This window comes from Sphaeramia orbicularis, chromosome 18 (genome assembly GCF_902148855.1).
Source record: "Sphaeramia orbicularis chromosome 18, fSphaOr1.1, whole genome shotgun sequence".
Lineage (NCBI taxonomy): Eukaryota > Metazoa > Chordata > Actinopteri > Kurtiformes > Apogonidae > Sphaeramia > Sphaeramia orbicularis.
In genome coordinates this window covers 26231212-26254812 of record NC_043974.1, presented here as the reverse complement: position 1 = coordinate 26254812, position 23601 = coordinate 26231212, and the positions used below count along the sequence as shown (strand labels likewise).

At 36.1% G+C, this 23601-nt stretch overlaps 1 protein-coding gene across 2 annotated transcripts in view; it reads right to left on the bottom strand.

Moving 5' to 3' along the window:
• pcxb (pyruvate carboxylase b) overlaps positions 1–23601 on the bottom strand; it is an 848274-nt gene that overhangs the window by 10599 nt on the left and 814074 nt on the right. For both annotated transcript variants that reach the window (XM_030162429.1, XM_030162430.1), the window contains one exon: positions 2636–2776. In XM_030162429.1, the coding sequence (XP_030018289.1) occupies positions 2636–2776 (141 nt within the window). The remainder of the gene's footprint in view (positions 1–2635; positions 2777–23601) is intronic.

Sequence of the window (23601 nt, the reverse complement as noted above, 5' to 3'; positions counted from 1 at the left end):
GCTTTTAATACTGCCATTCTAACAGGCCGCCTAGGTGTCTTCATGTTTTCTTTGCAATAAAAGTGTCAGAAAATGTCTTTTTGCCAATTCTTTTGCACGTTTGTTTTCAGGAAGAACTTAATTTTTAATATCTGGCCATTAATTATCAATATTCTAAAGAATAAATGCTTAAATGGATTCAATTGGGTTCTGCAAATTGGCTTGAGAGTCTGGTTTCGACCAGCTCTATATGCAAAGTGTTCTGAGATAATTTTTATTATGATTTGGTGCTATATAAATATATTTTGATTTGATTTTAAACAGTGTGTTTTAGCATATTTTCAGAAACAGCTGTAAATGTCCAGAATGAAACTTTTTGAGATGGCAGAAATAAACTTTCAACTATTTTACACCTGCTCAAACATGCTTTTTGGTCTTGAACATTCAGTATCCATATTATGGCTTCATATTTTTTGTTATTTCCATGCGTTTTTTTAGGTTGTATGGAAGTCTCTGAAACAGTTCCTTTCTACTTATAACAGAGTCCCACATTACTGCTGTAAAGTCTTATATACACTGTCGGAAAGCTCTGGATCTCAGTTTTCTGGTAGAGTTTGAATTTTGTTGATAGCACAAACCGTTCAGGAGTTACAGGAATCTGAATGCTGTTAAGGGCAAAATGCAGCGCCAGACCGATTGTTGTTGTTAAAGGGTTAAAAGACTGAAGCGGGGTACACACACAAGGATTTTCTAAAGCTGAAGAGATTTTTTATCTGATACCGAACCCACACATGAAGATAAAAAATCAGGCATTGAACAGTTTTGATCAGACTTTGTGTGGTGTACTCCCATAATCTCAACATAACACAGCACACACACAACGATTTTGTCTCACCATCGATCTAGAACCTAGTCCTTTAAGTCAGAAATCTCACAACTAAAATGAAGAAGAAACATAGCAACAACTGGAAAACACAGCACACAACATGGACGAGGACATACGAGGAAAGGGAATGACGGTGTTCGTGGGACTATTTTTGACAGAAAAATCATAAACTAATAAAAAGTAACGGGTCAGGTCGGTCATGATTGTTTTTATTTACTCCTGCTCGCCTCTTGATTGGCTACATTCCGTTCCACGTCACGTCATTCTAGCAAAAATGTGAATCCCGATTTTTTGCTTAGAATTGAGATCGCGATTCTCTTGCACAATTTTTTTCACAAAATGTTTTGTAGCACCGCTGTCAAGGAAAATGGGTGCTTTTACCTCTGATTAGCGCCTTTCATATCACTCCGCAAGTAGTCCAGTCACTTATGGTCCCGGTTGCTAAGCGACATTGAGTTCAGGTGGGTGACTCACCACTACCACGGGGTTTTTTATCCATTTCACTTTCTTTATCGCAGACGTTCCTCCGCTATAATTCACTCCTTCTTCACTCAGTTGCAGCCGACAACAGCACGCTCACATGTTGTGAAGACGCTCTACCATTGGTGGAGGGAGGAGGTTCTGCGTTTGTGGGCATTTGTTTGTAATGCAGCCCGTGAAATAAAATGCTTAAGAATCATCCGTGTTTAGAAATGAGATCGCGTACATGCGTGAATCGAGATGGCGATCTTTTAACGATTAATCGTGCAGCCCTACTTCTAGGGTTTAGGTGGAACTCAGAGGTTGTCGTTTTTCCGTCCAAGTGATAACATACAGATATCGGAAGCAAGGTTATAATAGTTTTGGATTTTTCATTATAGTTTAGTTTTATTTAGTTTGACTTTTTTTTCCCTCTAATTCAGTTAGTTTTAATTAGTTTTTAGAGCAGGTTTGCTAGTTTTTATTAGTTTTCGTTATTTTCTAAATGCTTTGTTTTAGTTTAGTTTTAGTTTCTTCGTATCTTTTATCTTCTTCGCCGTGGAATTCAAATAAATCCCAAACAGGACTCTGCTGCTTTCTCCCAACTTTAGTCTCCATGTTTCCAGGTAGAGTGGGGATGAGAAGACGACTGTAAACCACAAATGACGAGAAGTGACGGACCGTTAAATATCATACGGTGCCATATCATATGAGGGAAATGAATCGATTTTATATCAATCCGACATTGACAAAGACGAAACAAAGGAAATTTTATCCAGAATTTTTATACGTTTTAGTTAGTTTTGTAAACACACGATACAGTTTCGGTTAGTTATCGTTTTTTTTTTTCTTTTATTTATAGTTTTTATTTATTTCAGTTAACGGAAATGTTTTTACAATTCTAGTTTTCGTCATTTCGTTAGTTTTCGTTAACGATAATAACCTTGATCGGAAGGAATGAAAACGGTAATCCTGTCTTATTCCAGCAAAGTCGCACTATATTAGACTCACAGACGGTTGATAAATGAAAGGTTCTGCTGTAATAACCACCGGCATCGTGATCAATTTTACTCGCAAACGTGATAACTAGAAGTGGATTCCAGTGTGTTGAATCCTGGCGTATGGAAGTCTAATATATCGTGAACTGACACCTTTCCATCTGTCAGACATCCCATCAACGTGTCATGCATGAATCCATTATCCAAATTGGTCTTTTTCATCAAATTCCATTGCACTTCCTATCAATCCATCAGTACCTCACCCCCCCCCCCCCCCCCCCCCCCCCCCCCCCCCCCCGCCCCCTTTACATACCTTCATGGCCACAGTGTCTTTAACCAGCACAGATCTCAGCTGTCCGTTCAGCTCAAAGAACACCTCCCTCTGGCCGGCCTTGTTCAGGTCTCCCAGTGCCAGGGCCTTGATGTGGAGGATCTTCCCCCTCTCCAGTTCCACCTGAGATAAAAAACAAAAGCCAGAGAGACGAGAGGAAGGAGAGCAACAGAGGAAGGCAGACAAATTAGATTATGTCAGAAAATTTAAATTAATACATGGCTGACTAGTTCACAAGTCCAGCTACAGCAGTAAAAACAGATTGCAGAGCTCGGTGAAATTAGAATGTGAAGTTAGTGGTGTGAGACCAACTCGACGTTTCTCTTCTTTCTTTATTTTTCTCCCTCTGACAGTTGACTGGATCTTTTCCTAACATGCAGTGCAAGCAGAGGCAGTTTTGGAGAAAAGATTTGCTTTAATAAACTAACTTTAAAGATCAAACACTTCAAATAATGTAACGATCACAGCGTACGTTTTTTTTTTTTTTTTTGCTCCAATATGCTGAGCGAATGCAAGATTTATGTATTTATCTGAAAGAATCTTTTAGTTTAGATCAGTACGAGACAATAGATGGCACATGAATTGGGGAAAAAAAAAAAAAAAAGCTGACAAGTGTGGGGTTGACAAATGTCTTCCAATTAATATTCAGTGAGCTGATATGCATGTGCAGTAAAATGACATCTTTTGATCTTCTTTTGGTGTCAAAAATAGAAAAAAACACAAAACTGCTGAAATGCTGATATGCATATGTTTAATTAAAAGTGAACGCTTCAGTATTATATTCCAACAAAAAGTGGAGGGACTTCCCAGCAGCATGGAAACTATAATAAACAAGTGGTGCCAGGCACAACAAACCCCGCCCCTCACACCTTTTGTAGCTTATTTTGGCATTGATCCAGCTGATGTCATCATGTTAATTGTCTCTATATATGTGGAAAGTTTGAACTAAATTGAAACAAAATTGATGTTTTTATAGACATTTGAAATTTCGCCCATTACACACTCACAGTCAATGAAAACTTTGAGACCGTATTTTTTGACATAATTTTTATTTTGAAACCCTCAATTGGAATTTTTTCATAGGAATCATTTGTTTAAGATATTGGCGTACAGAAACAAAAATCTAAAGTTTCAAGAATAATTTCAAAACAAAAAACTTAAAAAAAAGAAAACAGTCAATACCGGGTATGGCCTCCGTTTGCACTCTCTCTCGCCCTGGACGCGGTCTATCATCAGCAGAGCCTGTGGTGTTGTGGCGTTCAACCAGGTTTCTGATTGTGGGTTGGGAACAGCCCATACTTAGGCCTGGCTATATCACTGTAGCTCAAACCGGCCTCCACCATACCCAGTGCCCGGAGATGTTGTTCGTGTGATAGACGTGGCATGATGCCGTTCACTGGACTAACAATGGTGGCCTTTTTTGGGCCTTTATTTAGGCCTTCAAAACTAATCCTCAATTGTGCAGATACCCACTGAGTATTGCTCAATGTGTATTTGGTCCACTTTTGCAAAGAGACCAACCCATGTGCAATGAACCGTGACAACATGACAACTCATCATTATCTCAACTACCCGAGCACTAAGTCATCAATAAATCCACAATGAATAATTACAACCCCCCTACAAGTAGAAATATGCAGACATTTCTACCTCAAAGTTTCTATCGACTGTCAGTATAAGTAAATGGGCGAAAAAAAAAAAAAAGATTTTATCTCTAGCAGGTTAGACTACTGTAACGGCCTTCTCACTGTACTGTTAGACAGCTGCAGTCCATCCAGAATGCTGCTGCTCGGGTCCTGACCAGAACCAGGAAGTACGACCATATTAGTCCTGTGCTCAGATCTGTGTACTGGCTTCCTGTCGCTCAGAGAATAGACTTTAAAACAGCTCTGCTCGGATATAAGTCTCTCCATGGTCTAGCACCAAAGTACATCTGTGACATGTTGGTCCCATATGAACCATCTCAGACCCTGAGAACCTCAGGGACCGGTCTTTTGTTGGTGCCCAGTCAGGACTACACACGGTGAAGCTGCGTTTCAGCTAAACTGTAGAACAGTCTTCCTGATGATGTGAGACAGACCTCTGCTGTAACAATGTTTAAGTCCAGGCTGAAAACGGCTCTGTTCAACTGTGCATAGAACTGAAAGGGTTCTATCTGCACTCTGACCTTTTACTTTGTTTTAATTGATTATTATTTATGTTTTATTGATTATGTTTTAATTGTAATTGTGTGTTTTTAACATGTCTGTTTTCCATTTTTGTAAAGCATTGTGAATTGCCCTGTGTATGAATTGCGCTGTTCAAATAAAACTAAACTATAATGAAGTAGAAGCACTCGGAGAGCACAGACCTCCGCCAAGGCAGATCAGTGGGCCCCCGTGCCCCCCCCCACCACCAAAATTTAATCATTTGTTCCTTGAGCCAGTATCAACATTTCCTGAAATTTTCATCCAAATCCGTCCATAACTTTTTGAGTTATCTTGCACACAGACAGACAGACAAACCAATGCCGACAAAAACATAACCTCCTTGGTGGAGGTCATAAATCTGCCTTGCCTTTAAAAATTCATACAAACTTTGACCTACTGTTCCCAAAATGTAACCACATCTATTCTGGGTCACTTGCAATCTATAAACCCAATTTGGTATGAATTCAACTAATAGTTTTGCTGCTACAGACATGTGAAATTTTGTCCATTATGAGTAAATGCGGAAAAAAAAAAAAAGATTTTAAAATTCATAAAATATTTGAACTTCGACCCTGTGTTCCCAAAATGTAATGACATCTGTCCTGACCTGCAGTAAAACACACAAAGTAGATTCATTTTCCAAATGCTCTGTTGTCATATCCACAAAATCCTCATAAAAGCAGGGGAATATCCCCCTATGCCTCATGTCTTAACTGGAAAATGCTCCATTCAGAAGAAAGTTTAATCCAGAACATCCAAACAGAATTGACTGATAATTGAGATTCAACTTCTACCACAAATGACATTTTTTCTTTATATATTGAAGAAGCTGTTTTGTTTATTACCCCACCCCCTAAAGGAGAGGCAAGGGTACTGTTTTTGGTTGAATTCATACCATATTGACTTTATAGATTACCAGTGACCCAGAAAAGCTGTGGTTACATTTTGGGAAAAGTAGGTCAAAGTTAAAACAATTTTATGAATTTTTAATTTTTTTTTTTCCCCATTTACTTACAATGGGTGAAATTTCACATGTCTGTAGCAGCAAAACTATTAGTTAGATTCATACTAAATTGGGTTTATAGATTACCAGTGACCCAGAATAGCTGTGGTTATATTTTGGGAAAAGCAGGTCAAAGTTCAAATTTTTTATGAATTTTTAAAAATTTTTTTTTTCCCCATTTACTTATAATGGGTGAAATTTCACATGTCTGTAGCAGCAAAACTGTTAGTTGGATTCATACTAAATTGGGTTTATAGATTACCAGTGACCCAGAATAGCTGTGATTACATTTTGGGAAAAGTAGGTCAAAGTTCAATTTTTTATGAATTTTTAAATTCTTTTTTTCCCCCCATTTACTTATAATGGGTGAAATTTCACGTCTGTAGCAGCAAAACTATTAGTTAGATTCATACTAAATTGGGTTTATAGATTACCAGTGACCCAGAATAGCTGTGGTTACATTTTGGGAAAAGTAGGTCAAAGTTCAAATTTTTTATGAATTTTTTTTTTTTTTTTTTTTTCCCCATTTACTTATAACAGGTGAAATTTCACATGTCTGTAGCAGCAAAACTGTTAGTTGGATTCATACTAAATTGGGTTTATAGATTACCAGTGACCCAGAATAGCTGTGGTTACATTTTGGGAAAAGTAGGTCAAAGTTCAAATTTTTTATGAATTTTTTAAAATCATTTTTCTTCTGCCATTTACTTACAACGGGAACAATTTTAGATGTCTGTAAAAACATCAGTTTTGTTTCAATTTACTCCAAATTTGGCACATATATAGAGGGATCAGCACACGCATAGACATGATGACATCAGCTGGATCGATACCAAAAGAAGCTACAATACGTGCGAGGGGTGGAGTTTGTCATGCCTGGCAACACTCGCTATTTCTATGATTATGATGTTTTGAGTGTGTATGTGTTTCCATCAGAGGGGCTTTTCCTGACATGAAATAAAAGCTGGCGTGATACAGACACAACGGCGATCCGAGGTCTGAACAGGAAGTGTACAGATCTGTTAGTATGAGCTGGAACCTGCTGGCCTCCTTTTGCCACCTGTGAATGTGCTGTTTTCAGACACAGCCGTTCCCACCTCTGTATCGACGGCCTCTTTCATTCATTTTCATTTGTTTATTTCAAGCATTTACAGAATACATGCAAATTCAAAATTCCCAAAAAAATCATTAACCCTTTCATGCATAGTGGTCACTACAGTGGACAGTTACTCTACAGCTTTACTCTTGTATATTCATGGGTTTTGTTGTTTTAGTTCCATATCAACCAACACAGTGGACACTTATGCGTCATCTCATAAACTGCAATTCATACCATTATTGTAACTTTGCTGTTCTTGATTGGTTCTTGAGTGGAAATCAATTGTTAATATTTATTTTTTGCATATTATCTCCATGAAGTGAGTAATAACTAGTATTAGAATATGTTAAAATGTGAGAAAACATCAGATTAGCTGCATTAAACATGGTTTCATTTCACTGTTTTCATATCACTTTATGATATTGGGTTTTAAATACATGTTTCTTTGCTTCAAGAATAAAATTCATGGTGTAGCTGAGTGGACATTATTGTAACTCCATGAAAAACAGGTTGATTAAAAAAAAAAAAAAAAATGCAATCACTTTTTTTTTTTTCATGCCTAAAGAGGAATAAAAACACTCAGAAAAAAAAAAATCTTGATTAAGGTTCTCATAATTCATGCATGAAAGGGTTAATCTATACTTGAAAAGGAGTGGGAAGCAGAAAAACTTATTTAATCCCATCCCCCATTCTCATCATCAAATAACTGAACATAATAACATTTTAAATCCTCACTCCTGTCCTTTGACTTCAAGCCAGAACAATGAACAAAATAGGCCAATACCAAATTACAATGAACTCATTTGACAGCATTTACACTTCATAACCAAGATGTGCGTAAAAAAAAAAAAAAAAAAAAATAGAAACAAAGTACATTCCTGGTGATGTTAACATAGTTAACAGTTAACCGTCAACTTACATGATGATAATTACATACCAACAATGGTAAAAACAAAAAACTGCAAAACCACAAGTGGTAAAGAACAGCAATAATTACATACCAAGAATGGTAAGAAAAAAAACAAAAAAACTACAACATGGATTTTTAATAGTTTTGACTGAATAAAGAGATTTTGAGTGTGTTCTAGAAATCCAACCTGATGTATGATCCGTACTGCTCGTTTCTGTAATATGACTAATGGATTAATGGTGTGTCGGTAACCGTTTCCCCACACTTCAATACAATATGTCAAGTATGGGAGGACTAGGGATGTAACGATTACCGGTATAACAATAAACCGCGGTAAAATTGCAGATGGTTAGTATTACCGTTTAAATTGTAATTATCATGATAACCGTGTTTGATTACCGCAGAAAACTCCAATGTTTAGATATGTTTTTAAGTCAAATATTTGAGTATAGTTTTAATTTATTCCAATTTTAATTGTATATACCTAATATTTGGAACCAATATTCACTTTTAAAGTCTTTGAAAAGGTTCGTTAAGCATCTGTGTGTTATTTATGCAATAAATTATAGACATTTTTCAAATCAAATTTATTTTTTTGTGTGTTTTCTGGCCATTTGTATTGATACAGTAGGTTAAAATAAAAAAAATAAATAAAAGGCAATGATATAAATGGGGTTGTGCTGAAAAAACAGATCCCAAATATCGGTATAGTAAACGTTTGTTTATATAGTATATAAAGGCAAAATCAAAAGGACTGAAAAACAGACAAAATAGGCTCCCACTTCTCAGGGTTAATACTTGATTTGGGTTTTTTGTTGTTGTTTTTTTTTTTTTTTTAGTGTTTGTTTGTTGTTGTTTTTTTTCAAAATACAACTTGGCTAAATTATTTCAGTGTGTATTAGTACTTTTTGAACATTTTGAGCACAATTCCAACAATACCACGATAACAATGATAACTGTGATAATTTTGGTCACAATAACCGTGATATGAAATTTTCATACCGTTACATCCCTAGGGTACGTTTACACGGCAACACTAGGATCTAATTCCGTAGAGATTTCTCCTTTGCGTTATAAAATCATTCAGCGTTAAGACGAAGCTGCTATGATAACGATCTGCGTTAACATGAGTCCGCGAGGACGGCTGAATACGCTGTAGTGGCCACGCCAGACCAGTAGCTGGCGATGTAGAGCTGTAGTGAAACAGTGGCGGTAAAACACGCGCCTGCGCACAAACGATTTCCGGTTTAGACAGCCTTTAAATGAGAAGAAGAAGAGGCATTGGCGAATATAAGAAATGTGTCTCTGCTGGTAAGAGTGTAGACACAGTAAGTCTAACTTTTGGTGGAGAAGCGACAGCAAACTGAGCACAGTTAGCAGCACGTATGTTGTTCTGAAACCGGCCATTGTTGTTGTGGTTGTTCCTTCTTTTTCTGCAGCTTTATTGTGTCATAGAGGCTGGCAAACCAGCCTGGAGGCGCATTACCGCCACCAACTGGCCTGGAGTGGGTTAACTGGCGGTTCTTGGCTGCGCGCGCATGCGGTGACGTCATATTTTACCCCGGAACGCTCCGATTCGCGTTAACACGGAGCTGAAATGCGGAGCATATCGATAACATTCCACCCTGGACCCTGGTATCAAAAGTTTCCGGATTCAGGCACTCTAGGCACTGTTTCCATGTTAACAGAAGGCTAATCCACGATGAAATCTTCCCGGAGTCGACTGAATCCTACGCCGTGTAAACGGCCCCCTAGGTAGGACCAAGGAGCAGTATAAAGTACGGAGTGCATTTTCATCAAGGTATGTTTTCACTTTATTTATGATTGAAAGGCTTTTGGAGATTTTTGTTTTTATGTGTCTGACGTGGACTTTCCATGACAATTTACTGTTTATTATAACATTTCCTTTTCCTTATGTATTCTACTCACTGCCCCCCCCCTCCCCAGCGCTGGCCACTGTACTTCTTCATTTATCTCATGCCTCTCCTCTCACCGGTCAGAAAAGTGAATTCCTCATCTTTCCATTAGTCCAACAGACTTCCTCTGACTTTCAATTTTTCCCTCTGTCGCTCATCCTGAGTCGCAGATCTCCACCTCCTGTTTGCTTTTGCCGTCATTTTCCTTCATCTGCCTGTTTGTGTGTGTGATCCTCCATCATCTAGGTTCGCCTTTTCCCTTTTGTTTTTCTCCCTCTCGCTGCCTCCACATTGACATTCCAAAGTACGTCTCAGTCAAAGCTGCTGCAGGTATGTATTGATCTCAATTTTATTCGCCGTCTTTCTCTGGCTGCTCCGACTCTTTATCTATTCTCTTCACTCCAGATCTGCTAACACAACCTTTCTTTGCATTCTTTTTACATTCTCCCTGTTTGCCTCCGCCTTCCTTCCCTCCTCCCTCCATCTTCCGTTGCACTGAACTTTACTCCAGCTTTTGCTGTTCTGTCACGCTCTCGACAGCGCTCTGCCAAAAACAAAACTCCTTCCCTATTCCCGCTGTGCCGCTTCTACACAACACATCTCACAAATGTTCCCATGAAAAATACAGCGTGTCTTTGAAGAACTGCACGACGTTCATGAATGTTGAACGCAACCACACGGTAGCGTACGTGCCAGGTTTATGAGGTGCTTAACAGATGACGGTGCTTAAAAACACCCTGAAACACTTATTACATTAGAACTTGTAACTTATTTAAACCAGTGGTTCTCTAACTTTTTACAGTGGAGTACTACTTTTTACAGTGGAGTACTTCCAAGTCTCCTTTTAGCATTTTTGATTGAAAAAAAATGGGGTAAAATTTGTTCCAGTGCCAAAGATGCAAACAAACAACATATTTTTAACTGTAATATATTGAAAATTACAAATCTTTATGTGTAAATTTTGCTACTTATTTAAACTACAAATTCTCAAACTTTTTACAGTGGAGTACTACTTTTTACAGTGGAGGACTTCCAAGTCTCCTTTTTGCATTTTTGATTGAAAAAAATGTGGTAAAATTTGTTCCAGTGCCAAAGGTGCAAACAAACAACACATTTTTAACTAATATATTGAAAGTAACAAATCTTTATGAGTAAATTTTGCAAATTATTTAAACTAGAGGTTAACAGACTTTTTACAGTGGAGTACCTGCAAGTCTCCCTTTAGCATTTTTGACTGGAAAAAATGGGGTAAAATTTGTTCCAGTGCCAAAGGTGCAAACAAACAACATATTTTTAACTGTAATATGTTGAAAATTACAAATCTTTATGAGTAAATTTTGTAACTTATTTAACACAATTCTTCTCAAACTTTTTATAGTGGAGTACTTCCAAGTCTTCCTTTAGCATTTTTGATTGAAAAAAATGGGGCAAAATTTGTTCCAGTGCCAAAGGTGCAAAAAAACAAAAACATTTTTAGCTAAAATATTGAAAATTACAAATCTTTATGAGTAAATTTTGCAACTTATTTAAACTACAGGTTCTAAAACTTTTTACAGTGGGGTACCTCCAAGTCTCCCTTCAGCATTTTTGATTGAGAAAAATTGAGTAAAATTTGTTCCAGTGCCAAAGGTGCAAACAAACAACACATTTTTAACTAATATATTGAAAATTACAAATCTTTGAGTAAATTTGGCAAAACATAAACTGAAAAGTGCCTTCTTTCACTGATGAGAAAAACAAATGAATTAGTCCTTAATGAATAAACAAACCTTCCATCAACAAAAAGAATTACTGAGTTACTCAATTAAAGTCATCTTGAATAAAATAAAACAGAAGTGTTCTTAAAATGTTCCCGAAGCTTTTGGAGGGGCGCAAAGAGTTTTTAAAAATATTGAAATGAAATAAGGTCAAGAGTGTCAATTGTATTACACAAGTGTATTTATTGTGTTTTATATTTCTGCATTCATTTCCATTATTTACTTTGTATTCAGTGCATGACGACTTATTTAACCCATAAAGACCCAAACACCCACTGGAAATCAAAACCATCTACTGATCTAAAATGTTTAAGACCTGTTGACCCACTAATCCTATTAATACATGTAAATAATTGGTGTAAAATACAGTTTGTCATCCTCTCATGGTCATCAGATATGACCCATTTGAACGTTCAGAGGCTCTGTAGTTACCATGGAAACACTGTCATCTTCTACAACATTGATTCACCAGTAAAACCCATGGAGTTGAATCAATGACAGTGGATGGACACATTTGTTTTTATGTTCAGTTAATGATAGATTTTACTGAAAAAGTCACTTTTTCCTCCAATTTCTCCATTTTTGATATAATAACCCTCAACTTTAACTTGAGCTTTTATGAACATCAATCGTGATCAGTAAATTAAATGAAGAAAAATACTTGATTTTCACTTAAGAATGCAAAATACTGAGTATAATATTTGAATAAATGGTGATAAATGACTTAAGAAAAGGTAAAAATAGAGAACAAATCATTTGGGAACTGCCACAAAAGTTGCACTGGGTCTTTATGGGTTAATGTGTTTTTCCAAAAACATTTCAGGTACCCCCTGGGCTCCTTCCAATTACCCCTGGGGGTACACGTACCCCCATTTGAGGCTGATTGAAACTACTCTAACACCCTCAAACACAGCTCCCTCCTACACACTATTTGATCCTGATCTTCCTACTCTTGGCTACAGTCGCTGCTTTCACTTTTAATCATCTTCACTCTTGCTTTTTCTGGCAAAGACCTCAACGCGAAGGTAGTCATTAATTAATAAGCGATTTCACAAATTAACAGTGTGGTTTTGTTTTGTTTTTTCACATTGTTATCACCTTTTGCGGCCACAAGAAAGGATACTTATGTTTATCCCACAACACAGTCGAAAAGAAGGTTTTGTTTTGGGTAAAAACCGTGTTGCTTGGAGTGTTTTTTTTTTTTTTTTTTTTTTGCACAGCTCCAGTTATTTACAAGACTGACTACACAAAGCAGACCATCTGAAATAATCACATGTTGATGCACTTTATTAACGTCAACACGGAAACTGAGATGCACTGATGTCAGTAAACTTGGACTTTTGACTCCAGAGCAAGAAAATGTCAACACTTTTCTGTACTTGACTGTTACACAACTACATATTAAACAAGTGGTGCCAGGCACAACAAACCCCGGCCCTTGCATGTATTGTAGCTTTTTTTGGCATCAATCCAGCTGATGTCATCATGTCTATGTGTGAGCTGATGTCAGCATAGACATAAACAGCTAGGATAAATTTCACTCATTACACTGGGTTACAAAAAAACGTTTTTTGCAAGTTGTCTAGGTTTTTTCAACTGAATTAGGACCATTTTGCACCGCTAAATCCAAAAATGACATCTGTTTTTCTCAATCAGGTCAGGTTTTTTTTGTTAATTTGATTTTGAAAAATTTGATCTTCTCACAAAATTGATTACATTTTTGTGACTTTATCAGTTGATTTTTTTTATATAGTTCTCACCTGAAATAGGTTTTAAGAGAAAAAAAATCATTTTCTAACAGGATTCCTGTTAGGTAAAATGATGTATTCACCGCAGATGTAGCAGAATACGTCAGGCTTATTTTTGTAAGATCTTCTAGTTGAAGCCATTTCATTCACCTGTAACAAGGTTATTATCGTTAACGAAAACGAACGAAATGACGAAAACTAAAATTGAAAAAACATTTTCGTTAACTGAAATTAATAAAAACTCTAATTAAAAGAAAAAAACGATAACTAACTGAAACTGTATCGTGAGCTTACAAAACTAACTAAAACGTATAAAAATTATGGATACAATTCCCTTCGTTTCCGTCTTTGTCAATGTCGGATTGATATGAAATTGATTTATTTCGCTCCAGCAGTTTGAGCTGGTGACACCATACGACACTTCACAGTCTGTCATGTCTGGTCACTGGTGGTTTCCAGTCGTCTTCTGGTCCCCACTCTACCTGGAACATACAGACTAAAGCTGGGACACAGCAGCACAGTCCTGTCTGGGGTTTACTGTAGTGATACATGGGTCGTTTTTTTTTTTTTTGTTTTTTTTTTGGCGTACCGTGTGTGTGCGCGTGAGTGACAGAGACAGAGCAGAGCTAAAGGACAGTCAGTGTTGAACTAGCATCCAGGTAAAAACTGGAGAGTTTATCACCATGAAAAGACCTTCCAAGCCCTGAACTGCACAGTTTAGAAGAGGAGAAAAGAGGAGGATGAAAACTAATCCAATTACAGAGGTATGGAACCTGTTAGAATGTTAAAAAACGTTTGATGGTACTAGCTACAGCTAGTTGAACTGAACTGAAGCAAAGTTAGCTAATAATGGAACTGGAGATGATTAAGAGATGAGATATCTGCTAAGGTGTGGTTTACTGATGAGGAACTGGGTTATATATGTTTATAAGTGGTTTATATATGTTCCTATCTGCTTTAACTGCTGGTTAGCTGGTTTATAATAGGTTCCTGTCTGCTTTAACTGCTGGTTAGCTGGTTGATAATAGGTTCCTGTCTGCTTTAACTGCTGGTTAGCTGGTTGATAATAGGTTCCTGTCTGCTTTAACTGCTGGTTAGCTGGTTTATATATGTTTCTATCTGCTTTAACTGCTGGTTAGCTGGTTTGTAATAGGTTCCTATCTGCTTTAACTGCTGGTTAGCTGGTTTATATATGTTCCTATCTGCTTTAACTGCTGGTTAGCTGGTTTATATATGTTTCTATCTGCTTTAACTGCTGGTTAGCTGGTTATATATGGTTCTATCTGCTTTAACTGCTGGTTAGCTGGTTATATATGGTTCTATCTGGTTTAACTGCTGGCTGTTTTGTGCATCTCCTCTCATGCTTTGCACATCTTCGCATTGTTTCACGTAAGTGACGTTGTGTATGGATTGCACCCCCCTCAACCTGCTATAGGGAATTTATACATTGTACGGTACATTGTGTCTCTGCTCAGTCCATGAGCCGCCCTAACCCGACCCCCAAATAAAGTGTCCAGGGTAACCCATATCCATGCCTCACTAATTTCTTTGAATAGGATGATGAGGAAGATAAAATATATGAAATAACTAAAACTAATACTAAAACTAAACTAAAACTAAGCATTCAGAAAAAAACGATAACTAATAAAAACTAACAAACCTGCTCTAAAAACTAATTAAAACTAACTGAATAAGAGAAAAAAAAGTCAAAACTAATTAAAACTAAACTATAATTAAAAATCCAAAACTATTATAACCTTGACCTGTAATATTAAAAAAAACATTAATCATAAATTGGCAAAAGTAAAATCTTCAGAACTCGTTTATTGCAAGAAATATGAAAGAATTTTGTATCATATGATGTGAAAATGCCCATATATGTAGGCAAAAATGTTAAAAAGCCAATATGTAGCATAGCTCAGAAAGTTGACCTGATTGAGCAAAATTAATGTGATTTTTGGATTCAGCACACCAAAATTATCCTAAATCAGCTCAAAAAACTTAAACAATAAATTTGTTGTTGACCAGTGTTATCAGTAAATGGGAAGGAACAATTTTTTTAATTTTTTTTTTTTAATTCATAAAAAATTTGAACTTTGACCTACTGTTCCCAAAATGTAACCACATCTATTCTGGGTCACTGGCAATCTATAAACCCAATTTGGTATGAATTCAACCAATACTTTTGCTGCTACAGACATGAAATTTCCCCCATTGTAAGTAAATGGGGAAAAAAAGATTTTAAAAATTCATAAAAAATTTGAACTTTGACCTACTTTTCCCAAAATGTAATCACATCTAATCGGGTCACTGGCAATCTATAAACCCAATTTGGTATAAATTCAACCAGTAGTTTTGCTGCTAGAGTGTAAACAAGCAAATAAACAAACAACCTCCCCTTTGGGGGGCGGGCAACTTGGGCTCATATCCTTTTTCTGTTATTGGCTGCTAATATTCAGTGTTGTATAGTGACAAAGTAATAATACTTCACCTGTGTACTCAACAATGTTTAGTATGTTTAGTTTACTGAGTATTTTCTATTTTCTATCTGTTTACTTTCACTTTTACTTCACTACATTTCCTAATTTAGTTACATATTTCTACTCCCATACAATTTTAATACACAGTATCATTACTTGTTACAAAAAATAAAGGAAACTAGCGCATTCTAGATTTTCTGACACAGTTCATTGTAATGTGTCATGTAACCACAGCCGCCTTGGTACTATACAGACTCAGCTTTACTGTCACTCTATCAGTGGTACATGATAGAACGAAATATAGTTCCCCAGATTTTGGCTTTTGCAGCGTGAGAGGATAAAATATAAAATATACAGGGTGGGGAAGCAAAATTTACAATGAACATTTAATTGTTTTTTCTCAGCAGGCACTACGTCAATTGTTTTGAAACCAAACATATACTGATGTCATAATCATACCTAACACTATTATCCATACCTTTTGAGAAACTTTTGCCCATATGAGTAATCAGGAAAGCAAACGTCAAAGAGTGTGTGATTTGCTGAATGCACTCGTCACACCAAAGGAGATTTGAAAAATAGTCGGAGTGTCCATAAAGACTGTTTATAATGGAAAGAAGAGAATGACTATGAGCAAAACTATTACGAGAAAGTCTGGAAGATACTATTAAAGAAGAATGGGAGAAGTTGTCACCTGAATATTTGAGGAACACTTGCGCAAGTTTCAGGAAGCGTGTGAAGGCAGTTATTGAGAAAGAAGGAGGACACATAGAATAAAAACATTTTCTATGATGTAAATTTTCTTGTGGCAAATAAATTCTCATGACTTTCAATAAACTAATTGGTCATACACTGTCTTTCAATCCCTCCCTCAAAATATTGTAAATTTTGCTTCCCCACCCTGTATAATAAAAGGTAAATAGGGTAGAATAAAAACTATCTAAATTATGCAAAAAATAATAAAATAACTTGTTAATATGTCCAAAATGACCCAGTATGCAGCCCCAGTAGAGTTAAAGTGATGGTGCATGTGGCAGCAGCATGAGCACCAGTGAAACACAGCTGAGTCCATTTAATACAATCATGTACGGTGCCTCACATTATTTGTTTGACCTGAGTTTCTTAATGACTTGTGCTTCCTGTGACACAGTAAAAGATGACCACCTGGAGTCTGTGCACATTAGCCTCGACACAGTGAATGACTGGGTCCGTGTTTGTGAAAATCTGTGTTTATATTTCTATCAAATGTGACTAATGCCACACTGAGTCATCTGCACATGCCAAATAGGCAATGTTTTTACTGTGTTTGTGCTGCATGAAAAGTGTGGGTGAACAACAGCGATGGACATGTACATGGACGGTCTGGTCGAACAGGCCCTTCTGCGCAAAATGGAGCATTTGTCAAAAACACAATCATGTTAGAAAGAAGCTAAATATATGGATCCATTTAGTAAATAACTGAACGCAAATCGCTGTAGTGGTAGCGTCCACCCACGATGTTCACAACACAAACACGCATCGTGTAGGCTCACTTCGCCCTTTAGCTGATCAGCCTCTTGTTCTATGTTTGCAACAGGCTTGAATAGAAGTGGCAAACAATAGTGAATGATTATTGTCAAAGCCTTCATATCTACTTCCCACAACATCCACAGTGCAGGGCTTTAGATCCATCTTGGCACTTCAAAAGATTTAGCGCTTGAATCTGGTTTGATCAAGGTTTTCTGCTGTGCATTTCACACGCTGGCTCCCAACAGCCCATAATCAGCTTTTATTCCAAATACGACAGTTATTAGTGCGGTTCGACCAGTACTGTAACCGTTCATTTCCAGTCAGAAGATGAAGGTCTTCTGTTTCGTTATCCTTAGATCAGGGGTGTCAAACTCATTTTAGTTCATGGGCCAGATTCAGCTAAATTTGATCTGCAGTGAGCCGAACCAGTAAAATAATAACAGAATAATATAGAAATAATGTCAACTCCAAACTTTTCTCTATGTTTTAGAGCGAAAAAAAGTTAATTTACATTATGAAAAGGTTTCCATCTACAAACTATCCTTTCAAAAGATGTGAATAACATGAACAAACTGAAAAAATAAGTGTAATTTTAACAATATTCTGCCTCAGTTTATCATTTACACACGTACATTACAACTTACAGATCACAGTTGATCTACAAATACACAAAACATTTAATAACGGCAGAATATTGGTAAAATTGCACATACTTCTCTGAAGACATTTCAGGTTATTCACATTTTTTTGCAAAATTATACTTGTTTTAGTGATAATACATGAAAATATTTACATTTACAAAGAGAAAAATGCGGAGTTGTCATTATTTCTATGTTATTATGATAGTATTTTACTGAATCCTGCCCACCTGAGATTGAATTGGTCCGAATATGGAACCTAAACTAAAAGAATTCTTAATATCTTAATAATTGTAATAATAATAATAATTAATTATTATTGGGGCAGTGACTGCAGACTGGCAGTGAAACAATTCTAAAATATTATTTGTCAATTTAAAAGACAATTTTATGTGTCAAACACATAAGGTTTGTGTTAAAGATAATAAAGAAACATCTAGGTGATCAGACTAGATCTTACGTTGCATACTAAATATGTCATTAACACCAAAATGGAGGCTGTTTGGGCACATTTTACCTCAATTTGCAAGAGATTAAAAAAAAAATGATTAAAAGATGTGAAAATCACTACAGTCTGATCATGTTGAAGCTGCAGAGACATGGTTAGACTGAACAGAGACAGTTAGGATGACGGCACCTGGGTGGAGTCTTTATATTTGTCTTTTCACAGTTTTACAACCGTACAGCTAAGCATATATGATGAATAAATCAAACTGGAGCAAAACATTACCACTGCCTGTAATATTATATATCGGTGCTGTTGGGCGGAAACCTCTTATGTCCACAATGGTTATTTTTCAGGAAACTGGAAAAATGATGTAAATTCTAAAATAGATGAATGGAGTTAAGAGATGTAGTCGTAAGCAGTTTTAGACACTTTTCACTGGGTGAATATTTGTAAAAGTCATCAGGCCAACATGAAGACCAACCAACAGAACTGTTTTATGACAAAAAAAACAAACAAAAAAAAAACAAAAATGGACTTACAAAGTTTCCACCCACTGACGTTATGTTATGTTATGTTATGTTATGTTATGTTATGTTATGTTATGTTATGTTATGTTATGTTATGTTATGTCCTGGACTTACAAGGTTTCTACCCAACAGTGACAATACGTTATGTTATGTTATGTTATGTTATGTTATGTTATGCTATGCTATATCCTGGACTTACAAGGTTTCTACCCAACAGCGACAATGTGTTGTGTTGTGTTTTGTTATGTCATATCCTGGACTTACAAGGTTTCCATCCAACAGTGACATTATATTATATATTATATTATATTTTATTATATTATATTATGGACTTACAAGGTTTCTACCAAACAGCGACAATATGTTATGTTATGTTATGTTATGTCATGTTATATCCTGGACTTGCAAGGTTTCCATCCAATGGTGACATTATATTATATTATGGACTTACAAGGTTTCCACCCAACGGCGACGGTATATTATGTTATGTTATGTTATGTTATGCTATGCTATGTTATGTTATGTTATGTTATGTTATGTTATGCTATGCTATGTTATGTTATGTTATGTTATGCTATGCTATGTCATGTCATGTCATGTCATGTCATGCTATGCTCCGCTACATTATGTTATGTTATATTCTGGACTTACAAGGTTTCTACCCAATGGCAACAATATATTATAATATATTATATCACATTATATTATATTATGGACTTAAGAGGTTTCTACCCAACGGCAACAATTTTCTAAAATAAGGTTGTACGATGTTAATTGTGTTTCATTGCTCCACTAACAAAAATGATTATCACCAGCATGACAGCCAATATGGACAGATGACAGAGAAAATACAAAAGGCACCACTCCAACACGTCGTGATAAACTGTAGCAGGGGTTGGTGGAAAGAAAAAAAAAAAGAAAAAAAAAAAGCTAAAAGAACAGCTTCCTCCAGACTCTTCTGTCTACTGTAATTCTACAAAACAATCAGTACCCTGTCATGCATGAATGCAAAACTAAAATGTGCTTCTTATGAGCACCTGTTAATTACCATTTTGATAGTCCTGGCAGTCAAAACACACACACACACACACACACGTCCATCTGTCTAACACACAGTGTGCTGCAGTGGTTGTCACTCACCAGGCCTGGCCTTAGCCCGCCACCAACATATTTGACATTCGCATCAAACTGCCGCGAGTGACAACATACAAACAATCAAATGACCAAAATGCCAGCTTGTCAGGAATCCAGCAACATTAGAACATATTAACATTTGAGTGCATCACCAGTAAAAGCTGTTGACGGCCAGGTAATTAATATTTCACCAACGATAATGTCAGCTATTAAATACCAATATAGAAAACTGTGATGAAAACACAATCTGGATTTCAATGTCAGAGGAAAAGTCACAGTCTGGACCTGAGACGCAATATAAACCATATGTATTATTTGACTTTTTTTTTTTTTTTTTTGTATTATTGAACTTTGAGGTTAAATAAATGTCAGAGCCCAGGCTTAAAACTCTGATCTGAAAAGTATACGACTCTACCCGTTTGATTGTGTAAACGACAGGACATTTAAGGCCTTTTACCTCTTATCGTGCATCATCCCTGTTTTGAAGTCGTATATAATAAAGTGAAATAAATGCGTCTGTTACATCAGGCCTTGACACAAAGCCACAAAACAAGTGCGCTGTGAACATGTCGCAAAATCAACAGCTCTGAACGCAACAGCTTTGTCTGGTCTTTGAGGAATTTTTCAGGGAAAAACAGACAACTACTGAGAAATGCGACAAGACGCTTTTTTTTTTCTTTCTTTTTTTTTTTTGACATGTTTTCATTCCAGCTCTCGTCTGATGCTGCTAATCGGACCTGATCTCCTGGGAGTATCCATCGTCAAGACAACAGCGGGAAGATGGTTACCGTGGAGATGACTGATGAGTATATATCAGTGTTTAAAAATAATAACTGCAACAGACTGAAGATGGGGTAAATAATAATAATAATAATAATAATAACTGATCATTGCTTTCATTCTGCGTGTTTTACACATTACTTCTCTCCTCAGTGTCACTGAATCTAAGCTTTTCCAACTATAGACTCACACTGCAGATTATTGTTCAATCATTTGCTCAAACACATCAGAAATAAATCTAAATAAACTTCAAATTGTGCAAAATAAAGCAGCTCGAATAGTCCTAAACTGTCCATTTAGAACAAGCACCAGAGACACTCACACCCGTCTGGCCTGGTTACATGTTAAGGGCAGGATTAGATACTCTTTCGTTAAATTTATTAGAAACATCGTAATTACAAAAACACCTGAACTTCTTTACAGTAAACTGACTTTTTTCAGTGACATCCATCAACATTCCACACGTCAGTCAGAGGACAGACGTTTCCTGTTGCCTGCTTGTAGGACGAATCAAATACAGGGTAGTGTGCAATACAGGGCAATGGTGGCATGGAATACATTGCCACAATTTAGTTACTTAGTTTTTCTAAAAGGTTGAGAATTTTCATATTTACCAAAGAATAACTGTCTGAGCTATTGTATATCCTATAATGACATCATCTAGACGGTTTGTTTTTTTGTTTGTTGTGGAGCTGTTTTTTATTGTTTTTGTTTTTTTTTTTCTGTTGTTGTTGATATTATTATTGTAATTGTTTTGTATTGTGTGCTGTTCCTGATTTTTGGTTTTGTGTTGTTGTGTTGAGTGTATGTACATCCTGTTTGTTGAGTGAGTTGTGGGAAATTGTTGGTGCTTTGTTTTTGTGTTGTTGATGACCCCAGGAAGAGTAGCTGCTGGGGTATGCAGCAGCTAATGGGGATCAAACTAATAAACTAAACTAAACTAAACTGCAATTTAATTCATTTGAAGTCTGCAGCTCTTGTAAGTACTAATTTCCACTGTTGTATCAGCCTGACTCAACTTTTGGCTAAAAAGCATCTTACATTTCCACTGTAGGTTTAGTGCTCCTTCGCTGTGGCTGGTCGTCATAGCAACACAGCATCCACAAAATACTATGACGCCATTTTTAGCGAGACTGTACTTACAAACAATTGAACAACGGAGAAGGGTGAAAACTAAGTTGTAATGCCTGATATAAACATTAATGTTATACTTGCGGAGCCTATGCAGTCCAGTACTGTGTCTGTATTTAACACGTCTCAAAGGGAGGTGCAAACGGTTTGGATGCATAATTGAGCACACACGGAAGTGGTTGAAATGATGAAACCAGACGCAGAGAAACCCCCCCACACACACACACATACACACACACTTACTTTAACCCTTTCATGCATGAATTATGAGAACCTTAATCAAGATTTTTTTTATTTTTTCCTGAGTGTTTTCATTCGTCTTTACGCACGAAAAAAACAATGTGATTGATTTTTTTTTTTCTGAACCTATTTTTTATGGAGTTCCAAAAATGTCCACTCAGCTGGACACCGTTCGTTTAATTTTGAAGCTCCAAAACATGCATTTACTGACATACTGTGTGAAAACTATGAAATAAAAACATTTTTACCCTCCTGTGACCCAGCATTGCATTTTTGTCCTCTCTAGGGGACAAAAGATTGACAGTTTTACTTGCTGTCCATTGCAAAGAACATTCCATTAAAAATAAATAAATAAAAAAAAATATTTTTAAAAAATGTATCTGAAAAAAAGGAAAAAAAAAACTGTTGCATTATGCAGTTTCCAATCAAGACAATTGTTTAATGGAAAAAAAAAGCTAAAATTTTCATTTTCCTGGCTCTCAGGAGGTTAATGCTGCTAATCTGATGTTTTCTCACATTTTAACCCTTTCATGCACAGTGGTCACTACAGTGGACAGTTATTCTACAGCTGTTCTTTTGTATATTCATGAGTTTTGTTGGTTTATTTGCATCTCAGCCAATACAGTGGACGCTTATGCATCATCCCAGACACTGACATTCATACCATTACTGTAACTTTGCTGTTCTTGATAAACCTGATCTGCAGCGACGTATTTGAGAGTAAATCAATTGCTAGTTGTTATTAGACTGTAATTAACAGTTTGTTTGGATTTTTTTTAAGTCGTTGTGTTTTGCAGTGACATGTTTTTTGTTTTGTTTTTGTTTTGTTTTTTTTACTGTAAATCAATTGCTAATTGTTAGATTGTAACAGTTGTTTTTTTTTTTTTTTTGGTGTATTATCTCCATGAAATGAATAATAACTAGTATTAGAGTGTGTTAAATTGTGAGAAAACATCTGATTAGCAGCATTATAAATGTTTTTATTGCATAGTTTTCCATATCACTTTCTGATATTAGGTTTCAAATACATGTTTCTTTGCTTCAAAAATTAAATACATGGAGTGGCCATTTTTCAAACTTCTTAAAAAAACAAAACAAAACAAAACAAAACAAAAAACCTCAATTGCATTGTTTTTTTCATGCCTAAAAAAGGAATAAAAACACTCAGGAAAAATATATTGGGTAAGAATATCATAATTCATGCATGAAAGGGTTAACACACTATAATACAAGTTATTACTCACTCAGATACTTTGCAAAAAAAGAAAAAAAAAAATTTTTGTTGAAAAAAAAAAAAACTTGGTTAATTTCAGTCTAATAACAATTAGTAACTGATTTAGACAAATGAACAGGAAAGTTAAGGGAATGCCAGTGTTTGTGATGATGCATACGCGTCCACTGTGTTGGTTGTTATGGAACTAAAACAACAAAACCCATGA